The sequence below is a fragment of the Schistosoma haematobium genome, chromosome ZW (assembly GCF_000699445.3).
Source record: "Schistosoma haematobium chromosome ZW, whole genome shotgun sequence".
NCBI lineage: Eukaryota > Metazoa > Platyhelminthes > Trematoda > Strigeidida > Schistosomatidae > Schistosoma > Schistosoma haematobium.
Genome location: NC_067195.1, coordinates 13,870,235 through 13,888,252, shown reverse-complemented (window position 1 = coordinate 13,888,252; position 18,018 = coordinate 13,870,235). Strand labels below are relative to the sequence as shown.

The 18,018-nt window shown below is 32.2% G+C and overlaps 1 protein-coding gene across 3 annotated transcripts in view; it reads left to right on the top strand.

The window, feature by feature from the left end:
• Positions 1–18,018, top strand: part of CA1 (carbonic anhydrase) — a gene marked incomplete at its 3' end in the record, with an annotated part of 44,966 nt that overhangs the window by 17,392 nt on the left and 9,556 nt on the right. The window contains exons 3-5 of one of the 3 annotated variants that reach the window (XM_051210462.1): positions 5,697–5,817; positions 11,068–11,390; positions 15,348–15,457. In XM_051210462.1, coding sequence (XP_051070457.1) covers positions 5,697–5,817; positions 11,068–11,075 — 129 coding nt within the window. Of the gene's footprint in view, positions 1–2,687; positions 2,945–5,696; positions 5,818–11,067; positions 11,391–15,347; positions 15,458–18,018 lie in introns of those variants that run through there. The other 2 variants (XM_051210463.1, XM_051210464.1) reach the window with 2 other exon arrangements.

The window sequence follows — 18,018 nt, the reverse complement described above, 5'->3', positions numbered from 1 at the left end:
TTCTTTTCCACATTCATCAAAGTAAGTGTCAACATGATTCACTGATTAAAGCCAAAACAGCATCAAACTATTTTTTTATTTCATGAAATAAAAAGATATATATTTTCAGCTAGAGGTTGTGGCGTTTGATGAATTTGATTTGAATCATAAACTGATCAGTGTTGTTGTGAATTAGTTGAAGTTAAGCTTTCTCAGTGGTCTGGAGGTTAAAGGTTCACGCGAGATGGAAAGTTCTAGGTTGGAGTTCTGCGTACAGGATCGTGGATGCCAGATTCTGAGGAACCCAATGCTGGGAAGAAATGGCCGTCCATTGCCTCCTAGTTTTCAGTGGTGGTCTAACATTGGTCGGTCCATGATCTCAGTGATATATATATATATATATCATTTATGTTTCGTAGAAATAAGCAAGGTGAATTCCGTGACAAGGCCAACATCATGAATGCCGGATTTCATCTATTTAATTATAAACAAGACTGTATGGTGTTCACCTTTTTGACTGTTAATTGAAATCTTGTTTAGTTGGATAGAACATTTAGTAACTTTTAGAGTTCGAACATCGCTGGATTGAAACTATTGATATCTATAAAACTGGATGATAATCGCACCATAGCGTAATATTTAATAGATTTTAAATCATTAGCTGACCTTAGTTAAATTACTTTTGTAAAAGTAGAGGCACTGGGTAGCCGTCTCGTTCAACTATAAGACCCATCATCAGTGCACTTCCGCCAGGGTTCGAACCTAGGGTCCTGAATTTCGCGAACAAACTTTTAATCTTCAGACTACTGAACTGGCATCAAGCAGCGTTAAAGTCTAACTTAAATCAAATAACGATATTGCGTAACTGTCTTACATCTGTTCTGTTGTAAATTGATTGAAGATGGAACAGTACTACTGCTGAGAAGTTCATGACGGAGGGAAAATAGCCGTGTAGTGTTTACCTAATTGAGATGAGAAAGATAACTCGTAAATTAAACCCAATCTTTACAAATGTTTGATACATCTGTTTTATTTTAGTATTTTCTTGCATTCAGTATTCATAATAATTGTTATATTTAGTATTATTTATTTGATAAAATAAATTTTCGGCTAAACTGGCTCAGACAACACCTTATTCTTGATTCATGTTACAGAAAAACACTTAAACATGAGTCTGTCGATACATAAAATGAATAAATGAAGTCATTCGAGATTAGATTGGATTCCTTTTTAGAAAAGAACAACACTAAATAAAACAAATAGTAACGTTTACTATGGGTAAATATCTACCTTCAATAGACTAAATTTGGAGCCTATCATGTAAAACTTCATCGTCCTCGAAATTATTTTTATAATTTTTTAAAACGAGAACTAGCAAACTTAAGAGCGGTTGTGGGTAACACTTAAATCCACATCACATTTGAAGTAACTTTAGTCATCTTCAATTTAAATCTCAAGCCATAAGCTCTCTGTTCCACTTTTGTTCTGATTTACACTAACGTAATGATCCCACAAATTTTCTCTCTGATATTTGTCTGAAGAATAAATATTTAGTGATTATTCTAATCTCAATTCACTGGAAATATATTGAGATTGCTTTGTGAAACTTATAAATTAAAACCACATTCGAATCCTGGAGTGGACATGAAGTTGTAAACGCTGGTACATCAAGGTGATGAGTCCGAAATCGGATGAAGCTCATGTCCTAAATACAACTTCAATCCAGATTTCATCTATTCTTTATGAAACGAGATGACCGTGTACCGATTGTAGGGTACTTTGAAAACAACTTCCTGTTAATGAATGATATTAACTGCCGAACGTCTTAAACCCGTGGAGTACTGAAAAAATATTGCTCTGCAATACATCCACCAAATCATATCAAATAGAATCTAAGGGTTTCAGAATATGGGTAGGAAAAAATCTCTCTGAGCCACTTGATAGAAATCAACCATTTATGGTAAAGATGATCACAAACATTAGCTACAAGTTCAGTCTTTCAGTAGTTTTCAATTCATATCAGAAGGTTTTTGTGGATATTATAGTAATTTCAATGGTTGAGATCATGAGCCAATTGAAGCTAGACCACCATGGAAAACCCGGAAGCACTGAACGGCCGTTTCGTCTTATTTCGGGATTCCTCGGCAGTGCGCATCCACAATCCTTCCTCGCTAGATTCAAACCCAGGACCTTCCAGTCTCGCGCGCGTGAGCGCTTAACCATTATATCACTGAGCCGGCCGGCATTGAATGGTATTAATGTCTAACTTCAACCGATCCACGAAATCGAGCGACACATCCAGTGCCGTTCAATGCTTTCACGTTTTCCATAGTGGTATAGCTTCAACTGACTCATGATCTCAACCATTGAAATTACTATAATATCCACAAAACCCTTCTGATATGAATCAACAGATGCTCACTAGTGACTGGCTTCAAGAGGCATATCCTGGAGTTCTAGTGAGAAGCAGTTACCAGTGTAGTTTTTAATTCTTAGGTTTATAGATTCTTTATTAAATAAAGAGTGTAAACGCTTTTCAATATGTTTTAATAGTGATCTATAACACATGTTGTTACGTAGACTTTACTATACTTCAACGCTAACTAAGGCGTCAAAACGTGTTACTCATTTTACCCTACTTTTAATGCGAAATGATTACGATTGATTTAATTGACTGTTACTAAATTTATTGTAAATTACCCCATCAGGTGATGAAATTACGTTTACGATTCGAAATGTGTATAGGCCAACTACCATAAAACCTATTAAAATGGGTTAATTAGAAATTGAACAAATTTCCTAATTTTATGCTCTGGAACTATCTTCTACATATGAAGAACTACTACAAAAGGTCAGCTAATGTGATCAGAAGGCCACCGTAACATTATAATTCCTTTGCTCAATCAGTTATCTTAATTGTTATAATGTTGGATTTCCAAGATAGTGTTGAAAATATAAAGGTAGGAATGCCCATACTTGTTTGAATGGAACAAGGAACTCATATGCATTTTATCAATTAATTGTGTCTTGAATACATATTATCATTATATATTAAGTGTCCTATTTGGTTCGGAAAATGAATAAAAAATAATACGAAAAACATATAGTAAAAGTACTCATCATTGACTAATATTCCATATACATCATCTTAATACTATTTACGTGTTTGTTCCCCAATACCTAATCAATATTTCAAGAACACTTAAGCTTGAAGATCCGTAAGCTTCGCATATATTTCACAACAACAAAAAACTATTAAAGAGTACATGTCTCAGGAGCCACCGAATTAAATTTTTTTTACTGAATTCAGAAACTCAACCTACTTTCATTCTTTTCATTAGGAAATCTTTCTTTTTACTCGAAAAATACTTAGATTTCGATTACTTTTTTTCTCTTCTTAATTTCGCTATTTTTTCCTTATGAATAATTTAATGTAGTTGCTTCCTCTTTTTCTTTTCTTTCTTTCTTCTTCTTAGTATTCTTTATATAATTAGCTATAAACCCATTATCGGTTGTTTTTATTGTGCACCATTTCAATGAAATCTCTCTTTTTCTTTTAAATTTAATTAATAAAAGTGGAACAAATCTGTTTCTTTGTATATTTGTTTGTCCTTAACGATTCGTTGTGTTTGTTGTGATTTGACTAGGGTAATGATTTCAACCAAATAAATATTGGAAAGGGTTTCGTGGAGATTTTGGTAGAGGTTAAGCGTTCGCGCGCGAGACTGATAGGTCCAGGGTTGGAATCTTGTGGGGCGGGATCTTAGATGCGCGCTGTCGAGGGGTCCCGTGGTGGGACGAAACGGCCTTCCACTGCTTCCAGATCTTCCATACTGGTCTAGCTTCAATTGACGCATGATCTCGACTATTAAAATTAAATATTGTGTATACTACATTCGACATTGCTTATTAAATTATTCTAAATTCTATGATAATAATAACAACAACAAATCTTCTGGATTTCATCGGAAAGAAAATTTTCTTCGCTAAATTCTCTTCATCTTCTGTAATTGTTGATGATGATTTACAATAATAGAAAGAAAAAACTGTTCATCTATTTCTCAATGATCCTAATGAGTAGAAAATTGAATTCTGTTAATTTCACAGCTTTGTATAAGTCAGATCATTACAGAATAAATAAATAAATAATTCAGTTGTATTAACATTCGTTTAAATAGTAAAGAGAAACAAGGCTGAATATTCAGTATGATCAATAGTTTGATTGAGTTTTTTTTAATATCTAAGCGTTATAATCATAATATCATAATTCCTAATTCATTATTTAGAAATAGTTTAAGATGCCAGATAGTTTGCTTTGTCCATTCAATAGTGTGTGAAAAGGTTTTCATGTCTAATAAAAAGCAAGTAAATTTATAATGATGTTTTAATAACATTTTATTCATAACAGATTATTCATATCGGTTAAGCTAATAAATAAATGGTTGAAGTTAGACATTAACACCATTTGATACCGGCTCAGTGGTCTGGTTGGTTAAGTGCCTGGCGCGAGACTGATAGGTCCTGAGTTCGAATGTCTCGGGAGGCGGGACCGTGGATGCGCACTGCCGAGGAGTCTCATACTAGGACGAAACGACCGTCCAGTGCTTCCAGGTTTTTCATGGTAGTCTAGCTTCAATTGACTCATGATTTCAATCTGTGAAATTTCTAAAATCTCCACAAACCTTTTCTGAAAATAAATGAAATACGTTAATGGTGTTGTAGTGACACTTACTTTTGTCTGTAATACTAGAGTGGGTTAAATTAGATTAAATAAAACATTGAGAGGAAGAACGAAACATGAATTTTATTTTAATAACTACAAATTTTATTTCCCTACCGAATCCTACTTTATAACAGAAGCTTGATTACGTAAAGTTGAATTGATTTGTTCATATTTTGTACTATAGATGTAACTAATACGGAAGAAATTTACGTACATTTTACATTCTCATATTGACGATATATTCCATGTTCTCGTAAACACATTTTTTTAGTCAGTCACACGAATAACTTAACGTTATGAATGATAGGTTTTTTGTTTCGATCAAAAATGTAAGGAAGTATACAATAAAAGTAAATGAAGTATTCCAGTTATAATTTTTATAGTTTGTTAAGTAATCAACCACCCGATCAACACTATTGTTATTTTCACTAAATAACTAAATGGTTAACGTTTATTCACTGATTATAGACCATGAATATTTTATGGGGTTTTGAGATTTTTTTAAAATTTAAAAGCAGTATTCACCACAGATTGATCTCCGTTGGTGTACCGTTAAAAACCAAAGATCACTGGATAAGTGCATCTTCTTGGCATGAAACTCATCAGTAGTGCATACCCAAGACCTCACCAGGGACCAAACCCAAATCCTTGAAGCCTAGTACAAGGCGCTCAATAGAATACTTCCAATTCAAATCAGTTTGTGATATAAATGTGGCGATCATTTGATATTAATAATGACATTTAATTTAAATCCCGACGTATGTGAACATAACCTGTTACTTATTCTTGCTACAACTTCTTAAATATTTTAAGGTAAACCACTAGTGAGCGGATTATTGTTGCTTACTTCAAGGGGTTTGTGGGGATAATGTCAGTTTGCAGGTAACATTCATCGAATGAATTCATTGAATAAGCTCCAAAATTACATTAACAATAATACTACTACCACTACTGATAATATCATTAACAGACCCTACTAATGTTTATTTTATAGTTGGGCAAATCATCGAATAATAATAACGCCTTAAAACGTTTATGCTCATTGTTGAAATCAACAAAGAAAGGCGAAAGCAAAGATATTCAACCTATGCTTGATTTGAACACACTTTTGCCAAGTAAGTAAATAATTTTTAACTATATACAGCTATATATATATATATATATATATATATATATATATATATATATATATATATATATACAATATTTAGTAGGGGTTTGAATTCTCCCATTATGAATATATATTTCTGGTTGTCAAGTCAAAAGTACATCTATTGCATAAGTTGAAATTATGAGAAAAGTCTTATGTTACAAGATTTTTATTTTTCTTCAACTCAAGTCATCGGTAATTTTTCTAAGTGCTTAACATTTACATGTTTAGTTTGTATTGTTCAATGCTATATCATAAATGTTGACAATATTCTTTGATAAGATCTAGTCTTTAACTAGCATATTTCGAAATTGATAGTACTTCTTAATTTGTAGCTATTAAAAATAAGTTTGTGAAAGGAGTGAATTTGTATTTCCGTCCTCATCAATCTATAATCATTTTAACTATATATACAGAAAAAATCAGAGAGGGATTTTGTGGATATTATAGTAATTTATTAGTTGAATTCATGAGTCAGTTAAAACTAGACCACCATAGAAAAAGTGGAAGCATTGGATGGCCGGTGGCGCGACTTTGTGGATTGGTGAAAGTTAGACATTAACACCTTTCCATGCCGGCCGGCTCAGTGGTCTAATAGTTAAGCGCTCGCACACGAGACGGATAGATCCTGGGTTCGACTCTCGTGAGGAGGGGTTGTGGATGAGCACTGCTGAAGAGTCCTATACTAGGATGAAACGACCATCCAGTGCCTCCAGGTTTTCCATGGTGGTCTAGGTTCAATTCATGAGTGAATTCAAATATAGAAAAATGATAAAACACAATCACTTGTAACAAACGATAAGTGAATTGATCCACCCTCTAAAATTAGCATGTATTTACGCATGAATCAGTTGAAATTAATAATTAGCTTATTTACAAAAACATAAAATTATATCTGTGTATTAAAGTATTTTTACACTTTATTATAATTACACATTTTATTATTTACATTATTATAAGCAAACACTAACGATAATTGACTGATCTACATTTCACTATGTTAATGTTGTTACAAATTTACGTAAACAAGAGTATTCACGTAGGCCAATGATAATGATTGAATATTAAATTTTAAAAAAAGGGTAAACTGGATTTTCTAAACATAACTCTGTTTATTTAATACGAAAAATATAAAAATCTCAAAACGTATAGTACTACTATTACCACAATACTTATCACTGTTATTATTATTATCTAATACTGTACTATAGAAACAGAAATGTATGTTCATTGATTTAAACACGGTCTGATTAAATAACATTTACCAAATGTCAAATGTTATAAACATCGTTTTTTAATTTCTAATTCATGTTATGACCAGTAATTTTATTAGAATACATGAACGTTATTTAACTACGAATAAAATTATTAAATATTCTTCTTTTAAAAAAAAACATCGGATTACTAAACTATTGAGATCATGATTTTTTTTGGGGGGGGGGATATTTAGATTGTTACCAAGCTGTACAGTCCGATTACTCCAATGATTAAAAAGTCATTATTATTGATAAGATTTCCGTTTTCATACAAAAATTTCAAAAAAAGTTTTTCATATTTTAATAAGTAATCTTTTGCTTTTTTTAAAAAAAATAGTACAAATATATCAGTGGTTCATAATCAAATTGGTGTATAACATCATTTAAACAATTTTACAATTTATGGAAATCATGCAAATAGTTGCCATATATACTCTCTCCAACTTATAGACTACATTTTATGTTCCTTATCAGTTAATGACACTTTCTAGTAAAGTTATTGAGTTTCTCAGGTATATTATGGTTTGTTCAAGAAAAAAACCCAAATAACTTATTTATGTAATTATCTTATCCATTTAATTATCATTACTGGCTTTATTCAATATTATATTTCTGGTACAATATAGAATTCTCAGCGCAAAGTATTTCAAAAATTTTCCTTTTCTTCTTTCTTGATCGATCCTGACGATAAATATTGAGTAATCACTAATTAGATGTTAGCAGTTCGAGAATCGACTAATTGAATAACATACATTCATTTCGATACATATTGCCAGCAACCACGATGTCTCTGATTGGGCTCTTTTGTAACTTGTACAGCGAAATGTTATAAATTTGTCGTAAACTCTCCTAAATAGGTTATGCGACTGATGGGCATAATGATGTGTTAAAACAAACAAGAAAACAGATAACTTGTTGAAATATCCAGATAACAGGAACAGGTAGCCCAGATATTCATACAGGCCGCCTAGAATTAAATAATATCACGGAGTTCCCTTGGAGACTAGAGAAAATTTACTAAGCTGTCTAAATGTTGAGCTTTTTTTTATTAACAAAGTCAAGTACAATCATTTTACCTAAATGAAATTTACACAATAATGTTATTTTATTAGTTTGTTAAAATTTTATACTCTTCCACGTTTGTTTTTATTATTGATTATGAACTATTTAGTAATCGGTTTTTACCACTTACTTACTGTAAATGTTCACTAACGATTTAACTAATTTTATACATTTTTTTTTATGACTGTTAAACAAAATTACTTGTTCACATTTTGTTGTTGTTGTTGTATATTCTGCCTTCAATTATACATACCAAAGGTGAAAATCAATCAACCAATTGGTTGTAAGAGGGAATAAATTTCTTAGCCTATAAATTTGATGTGTTTTATTTTATTGAACGACATAGTAACCAATAATCTTATTGTTGAGATAATTTGTGTAAATTATACAGGTATTACGGTATTTTGTATTTACTTTTAGTTAATTGTAATGATTATACATCGTTATCATTCATTATGTGTGTATTACTGTTGGTATGTTTAAAAAAAAGAAATACATGTTGATAGATCCTTCTTTAATGCTTCATACTAAGTAAAGTATTTAACAAAGTATGTGAATGATCTCCTTCTGATAAATCCGATTGGTAACTCCCACATAAAACTCATCTTTATATAATATTCTTGCCAATGAATAATGATTGATACTAGATTTAGAATAATAGACTTAAGAGATTAGGTTGAGTTTTACAAAGGTTTCCAACAAATGGTAGTTCGAGAGATTTTGATATATATATGTATAGTGCCTTGGTCCTTTTTCATTAGACTTCAAGTAATTTATTGGTCACTTTATATGACGAGTTGATATTGCCGAAAACCGAAGAAGCGCTGCATAGTTTTTCACTCATTGTTTGAAACTTTTCAGTCATACACATTTATCTAATACTTTATATGGAGTATAATTAAGGTCATCCAACTTCTACTGTATGATTGGATTATTAAGCTGAAAACCAAAAATCAGCACTTTCAATTTCAGTAAAATTGTGTTTTGGTACGGTCCTCAATGATAATCGTATATATATATAGACTTTCCTCTAGAACGTTCAGATATCCATCTCAAATCTAGTTGTCAAGTGCATGGTTATGTTATATTGAAGTGACTCTGGAAAGTATTTTGTAATCAGATGGTGAATTTTATTATAAACGAACGTCAGTTGAAGTTCACACCCATCCGGCAACCCCTGATTTTCGAAAGTCCTTCAAATTATTTCAGTTTCTAGTGAATGTAATCTAGATGCATTGTTCACGTATATATATATATATACATAATGTGATGTGAAAGAAATGTATCCGTGAATTAAGAAGCAAACTTGATGACGTAAGTAAAAGATATTATCTAACATTCTACCAACTAGTGTTGTCGAAATGTCATTTATGTCTAGGTTTGTAAACGGAATCGGCCGTCGGTTGACGGCTGGCATTGGAATCTAGGACTCCCACTTCAGCCTCTTCAGGACTCTTCAGCTAGATGTACCTGCATCTTAGAATGACCGTTTACCCGGCAACTCGATGTGAATACCGTTCGCTTCAGATTTGAACTAGACACTGGCTTGTATAATTGAGCGAAATTTAATCGATTTGTTTTGGTTGTTCGAATCCTTCCATTAGCATTTTGCGACTGCAATTGATCACTCTAGTTTGATATATATGTATGTTGTGTGGATTACCTCGATACTGCGATAGTGTTATTTAATTTTAAAATCTAGGCAAACTGCATAGGCTTCACATATTCCAAAAGAGACTGACCAATAGCAGCCGTAATCGTCAACGAGAATATTCAAACAATCAATACGAATGAAACAGACTATCATTTCATTTTCGTACATTATAATTGTTCCCAAAATCACCTGAAAAATTAGCACGTGCGTAAGTGTTGATTATCTACTTCGTCGTTCATGAGTACAATATACTCGGATTAAAATCAAAGATTGAAGATTCTATCAATTGTTTTTAGAATGAATAATTTACCTTCGACATTCTGGATTAAATTTAGGTTACTACTACTTGTAAACATGAAATAATATTCATTATGTCTTGGACGTTTCTTGGTTTAAACTCGAAAGTGATCGTAGCTAGACCGTCACTGAATATACAGAAGCACTGGACATTTGTTTTTTTTCTAGTATGGAACTCCACTATTGAGACCAAACTCAGAACCTTCTATTTCGTGCGCAAATATTTAACTTCTAGGTCATTTAGCCGAAATCCAACAAACTACATATCTAACTTTAACAGATTGCCGATGTAATGCTTTCCAAGCTTCCAATCTTAAAGTTCAATCCTTTTTGACAAAAAGCAGTTGTAAATACGATAGAAATACAAACTTTGTTGAATTCGTGTGCATTTTAGCTATCTTTATCAATTTTTTTATGTAACAAATGTTAATATATTTATCAACGTTAGAGCTAAACATTTCAACAACCTTGGAAACAATGGTGAATTAAAAGTTCCAGTTACTTGTATTACTAATCTTCATTGTTTTTTTTCAAAGTTCTACATGTACTATGAAAGATATTGTCCCGTAGCCTCAAACGACACCTGTGTCATCCCTGTCATTGAAAATAATTACTTTTAAATTTTATCTCCTCGATTTTGAGCTATCAATTTATTTTAAGTGTAAATCAGTTTTGTTCTTTTCTCAATTAAGTAATGAAATAAAGATTTAGTCAATAAAACCTTAATTTGAAACAAAAATTTATAGGCTGGGGATAAACTCCACGTTGTCAAGTTATCTAAGTTAATAATATCAGTAATAATGGGTATGTTTTCGTTTATTTAGTCACTAAATTGTGGATATTTTAAGATGATTTTTTTTATAGAATTAATTTGAGGTATGATTTTTGCTATGTTGTAATTTTTCTTCTATCATGGCTGACTCTGCTACACTTAATGCATCCATAGCATCATGAAGTGGTAATTTAGTCGAAGAAAATTCCACATTTTTCATGTAGGCGAGTAAAAACGACAGAGAACGAAATACGCCCTCCATCATGGATTATTATAGTGCAATCAATAATTCCCGTTTTATTTTGGGTGGTTGTCAAGTGAAGGGTCAAAATTGCGAATGACAGTGGAGGTTATCCCCACTTAATTTATATGATCGCTTAATTACAAGGAATTGAAGACAATTCACTGGAAAAACTTCTCTTCTACAAAATCATTTACCGAAGCTGTACATCTGTATTATTAGTGAAAGGAGTACACAATTTATGTACATTATGTTGGTAATTATTCATTATTTCTCTTAAAAACACATATGAATTTATAATCCTTGACAAACTGTCATTTGATTATTATTAATTTCATTGTTATTGTTTTTATACACTGTATAATGCTTGAATATTAAGATGAAAATAACTTAATTGTCCATAAAACGGATTGGAGAAAGAAATGAAAAATAGAAATAATGATAAATCACAATTAATTAACATCCATGAAAAATTGCTTGAGGGCATTGTTGATGGGAAAAATAGAAAAAACAAACTAGAATAAATGTTAAGATCATGAAAGAATGAGTGTCTACATGTGATACATCTACACACACACACGCACAGAGATTTTAGGCACGAACGCCTTATTTGTTCAAACTCCTACAATACACAACAATTAGGTTATCTGCGTAGATTATTTTAAAAACTAATTCAAGTGAAATGAAATATTCCTCTATGAATTCGTTGACTGTGCTAAATTAACCTTTTAAAAATCCGTTCAAAGCAATATCTTCATAAGGATTCTTGTAAAAGTTAAAAAACTTGAAACAATTGGTGATACACTCGCTTTTAATTTTTAACAGATTAATATATTAATCCACAATATTGAGCGACACATCCACCATTGTTGATTAGTTGAAGTTAGACATTAACACCCCTGGATGCCGGCTCAGTGGTCTAGAGTTTAAGCGCTCGATCTGGCGAGGCGGTATCGTGGATGCTCACTGCTGAGAAGTTCCACAGTGGGACGAAACGGACGTCCACTGCTTCTAGGTTTCCCATGGGGTTCTAGCTTTAATTGACTCATGACCTTAACAATTAAAATTAATATCCACAAAACCCCTTCTGAGACTAATATGGTTTTTTTAATCATTATAAATGCAATTAATTATTTGGCTTTAATAAACCGTATTATCATGAAGAAAAGTTCCTCTTTTTTCAATAAAACAATAAGTTTCATTGGTTATAAGTCTCTTATTATTATTATTCTTGTTTTGGATTTTTATTTTAATATCTTTCTTTTATAATGAAGATATTTAGTGATATTATTCTAGCATTAATAATATCTTATCATGTAATATTAACACAACATTAATTGTAGTATGGTTTTTAAGGTTAAATTAATACTCTTCAATGTAATATACTTAGTTACTTACTTACTTACGCCTGTTACCCCTAATGGAGCATATGCCGCTGACCAGCATTCTCCAATCCACTCTGTCCTAGGTCTTCTCTCTAGTTCTATCCAATTGTTGTTTATTTTTCTCATACGTGTCTCCATTTCTCGGCGTAATGTGTTCTTTGGTCTTCCTCTTCTCCTTTGGCCATGGGGATTCTAAGTGAGGGCTTGCCTTGCGACGCAGTTGTGTGCTTTCTTCAATGTGTGCCCTATCCACTTCCATCGCTTCTTCCTGATTTCTTCCTCCACTAGAATCTGGTTTGTTCTCTAACACAGTCAATGTAATATAACTATCCATTTATTAGGGATACATTATCTGATTAATCAACTTATGACATTTTGAACATAATAACTAAACATTTTGACTGATAACATAAACCGATCAATGTTAGACAGCCATTAGGAACCTGGAAACACTGGATGTTTGTTTCGTCCTAGTATGAAACTCCTCGGCAGTATGCATCCATGATCTGAGACTAGGAGGAAACGACCGTCCAGTGCTTCCATGTTTTCAATGGTAGTCTAACATTGATCTATTCATGTTCTCGATCAAAACTCAATAATATCCATAACCTTATACTGATAACTAAACATTTATCAGAGTTTAAATTATTTTTAAGACTTACAACTATTTTTTTAATGATTGTTTTAATATTAAAATAAAATTTAATTAAAGATTTTGCTTCCTTAATTTATGTTAGATTCTAATTTATTCATAAACAACATGATATTTTATTGAATACATTTTTTGAATCATTTGAAAAACATCAATAATAATAAGTCAAGGTGGATGGTGGTTAGCAGTGAAATCTAGGACGCGCGTTTCGACCTATTTGGAACTCATTAGTTGGATGTACCTACATTCCAGAATTAATGTTCAAAACAATGGAAGAAACACTTGTCCTGAATTCCACTGATAGTCATCATCCATCGTTGCTTATAATGATTGACACTCATGGAATTATCGAGGCAATCCCCGCAGGATGCAGATTACAGACTTATCAATTACAGTCCTAAAAATCAATGAGAATATTCAGATAACCAATACAAAATGAATTACCAATAGTAATTAGTTTATTAAACAGTATCAAGTTATTTTATCAAGCAAAATTAAGGTATAAGATAGTGATACAATGAAAACCAATGTATGAATACTGATATATATTATGAGTGGTTTGGTATGTTTAGCTTGAATGTAATAAAATCAGTAGGAATGGTAAACTAAATACTCATTGCTATCTTGTCTTTTATGGTTCAGATTAAAATTCGATCTTAACTAGATAAACTGCAAATCAATGAGTACTGAAAAAGCTGTTTTGTTCTAGTACAGGGCTTCAGAACAGTACCCATCCACGAACATTGAGGTAAGGATCCACGGACTTCAGGTTTCGTGGCGAGATTTCAGTACATAGACAACTATACAATTTTACAATTTCCATCATTTCTTTATGTTTATCGTAATCGTTTGCACACTAGGAGCTTATTCGGCGTACTTGTTCTGGGAGTTCCAGTTAATAACCATGGAATTCAACTATTTAGGGAGTGGAGCATTTACTCATTCATATCAATGAAAGTTGATTGCGCAATAATGTGAATTGATTGGAGTTAAGCGTAGATGTGATTGAATGGGGACATAGTGGTTTAAATGTTAAGCGTCTGTCATGAGACCCAAAGTTTCTTGGTTCGTTTATTTATTTTATTTAAACACATAAACATTGGTATATGAAGGCACCAAATATATTTGCGTCCCACAAATCATTTGATTTGTGTAAGGGTTAGAATACTGACCGTGTGCCCAAACGGAAGCACGTAATTTTCTTAGGAAACTACACGTCGTGCCTTTGACCTTGGGGTCTAATCCACAATGCAGTAGGAGATGCAGTTCCGTGGTAGCCGGTGACCTACGATATGTTGATACGTCAGTCATTCCCTCAGGATCCTGGAGCCCATGTGCACCTTTGTCTTGGAATAAAGGTCTACCAACTCCTTCAGGTGGATCCTCCATATCCACTAACTCGGTTAAAGTGCCGGACATTCGCTTTTCGTCCTCTCAATTTCGCAAACAACCTCCCCGTCCCGAGAAGGCGGTGATTAGGACTTCCCTGGCAGTGGATATTTAGTGACCCGTGGATCTGACTCCAATTAGATCGTATGAATGTTTGTTATCGCCTATCCTCGTATATAATCATCGACTTAAATCGCGTTAGTCAATAACGGAATTAAATAAGTCGAATAACGAGAATGGACTTGTGAATACATATATCTTTGTATATAAAGCGAATGGAATAGAAAGAAGAGAAACAACGCAGAGTGGAGATGGCTGGTAACCAACTCCCATTTAAACAAGCGTTAATCAATACTTATAGTTACACAAAAGTAAGTTACAGACATGTGATGAGTGGTGGGATAAGAATTGTACACACACCTCCACGCTCATATAAAAACAGTCAAGATTGATAAGCGAATAAATAACAAGGTCAAAATGTGACTCAACTAGAAGGAATAGAATGGGCTATCCGAAAGCTAGAATAAGGTATATGAGCTTAACCAAATAGCCGACACTACATATGTATACGCGTGGCCATGTGAGAGCATTTCGAGAGGGGAGGCTGACTATCCCCACCCTCGACAATACCAGGGCATTTGGAGTCTGACTAAATTCATGCATACTCTAACTGAACTTTAAAAATAAAGTGCATAACTTTAGGTGATTTGTTTTATAAATGATCAATTCTTCAGTTGCATGTTAAATGATCGTTTTTCCTTACCCGTGAAATTTTTATATCGTACAGATGATTTATCCAGATACTACACGTATTCCGGATCATTAACTACCCCACCATGTAATGAATGTGTCACATGGATCGTTCTAGATGAGCCGGTAGTGATGACTATTGATCAAGTAAGTTTATACACTTGAGTCAAAAAATAAAATTTTCTATTGTTCTACCTTGTGTCATTTATGTTAAATTTTTTGAAACTGAACCAATCAATGAAAACCTGGAAGCACTGAACACCTGTTTCGTATGGATGGAATACAGGAAAAGTTTTTAGTCCTATTTTTGACTTGTCAACTAAATTTACCTCAAAACCACCTTATAAAGCGAGTATGAATTTGATTTGTAAGGCTTTATAGTTTCCCATTCCATTACCGAACATCACAAATCTGCACTAAAAACTTGTGGCTCAATCGTAATATTGAGACATTCCTTTCACTATGTACATTTGTCAAAAAAATCTGACCCATTACAGATCGAAATATCAAGTAAATAGATCTATAAAAGCAATAAAATAGATAAGAAGATGAAATCGATTTCGTGACAATGAATCTACGACAACATTTGTCTTGAAAGGAATTCATTTTAAAAATCCATCCTCACAAAACAAATCCATCAAACCCTAATAAACAGTATATAACAATTAATTCTGAATAGAATCCAACTCCACTTTATAAAATAAGTAAGATCATTTCAAATGACCAAATTAAATTTCATAATCTAACTTCAGTTCACTACTTGAATTTCAAATATATAGATTATCACTGGAGGTAATATAAGTTGGGATGTTTTCTTTTTCTTTTTTCTCCTTTAAATAATTTTTGACCCATTTCTCTAAACTACAGATAAAAAAAGAGAGTGAAATATGAGCACGTAAGAGAAGGAAAAAGAATAGTAATCCTCTGGAGACTAATAAACCTAGTTTTTTTTTCAAATCTGTATTTATTCATATTCGATTAGATCGCATTAAGTTATGTACAATCCCGTAAAATTAATTAGGGAATATTTTCTTTTAACTAGTCCATTTATTATTTTCTATACATGAATATCTTAAATTTTGTAGGTGTCACTACCAAGGTTTGATTTGATAATTTCGAATAAATTGAGCATTGGGTTGATTGTTATAAATAAAAATAATATATTTGTAATATCCCAATGAGTAGAAAATTGAATTTTTCTGACGTTTCGTGGCTTAGTGTAAGTCACTTCTTCAGAGAATAAATAACCAAATTAAATTAATCCAAGTTTAAATAGTACAACGGAACAATGCAAGAATAATATTTGATCAATCAAAAACAGGTCTGAACAAATCGTTATATTGACTTCCATTCAGCACATCCTTTCAGTGCTAAGATCTCGCTAGCCTTAAATCTTTTTAGAAGAGCTAACAAGATCATCACATCAGAGGAAGACAAACAAAAAGAACAAATGAATATAATTAGCATCCTACAATTTAATAATTTTCCTATGAAGATTATTAGAAGCATATTAAAACAACACAGTTTATTACATTATAATAATGATTCGAATGAAATGCCTTGGATTGGCACTGTAGTCCTACCATACCGTCATGGCACAACAGAAGAAATTCAAAGAATCTTAAAACATCACAGAATTAAAGTGTATTACAAAACAACGAACACACTACGTAATACTTTAGTTCGCCTGAAAGAAAAAATCCCTTTCATGTCCACACAGAACTGCGTCTACAAATTAGGTTGTATCGATTGTGATGCCTATTATATTGGAGAGTCATCCCGCGAAATCTTGACTAGAGCCAAAGAACATATTAGGTACACAAAGAAACCTCCTAACAATCCTGTAGAATTGAACCAACTTCAAATTAAATCGGCAATAGCAGTTCATGCCATTTTCAACAACCACCAAATCGATTTTAAAAATATCAAAATATTGCAAAAAGGCTTTTCCAACTACAAAGAAAGGAGGGTAGCTGAGGCGTTCCATATAATGCTTAATCCCACTTCTCTCAATAGAAAAGAAGGCCTTACCATACATCCTACTTGGACTATCTATCCTAACCATTCAGTCTGATCGTATTTACAATTTCACACTATCATATTACAAATTTAAACTCTATCCTTTCTTACCATATAGGTCACACAGTTTTCATTCTTAAACAATGCACACATACATACACACACAAATTTACATACATATCACTTATGAATCACCGTGACAGAAATGACATACATCAACTTGTTCAGACCTGTTTTTGATTGATCAAATATTATTCTTGCATTGTTCCATTGTACTATTTAAACTTGGATTAATTTAATTTGGTTATTTATTCTCTGAAGAAGTGACTTACACTAAGCCACGAAACGTCAGAAAAATTCAATTTTCTACTCATTGGGATATTACAAATATATTATTTTTATTTATATCTTAAATTTTGTTTTTAAAAACCTTTTTTATATTTTTTCAAAATAAAACAAACGAAATAAACGCAAAAAGCGAAAAAAACGAGAGAGAGAAAATCATCGCAATTTTGTTTGTTCTCTATCTTATTCCGTTTCTTTTGTTTCATTGTTTACTGACATAGTTCTGATAGAATCGAAATATTTGAATCAGTCGAATTGTTTTGTTTTGTTTTGTTTTAATCCATTTCTATTATAAATGAAAGATTGAATTTTTAATATGATGTATTCAATTTTATTCAATAATA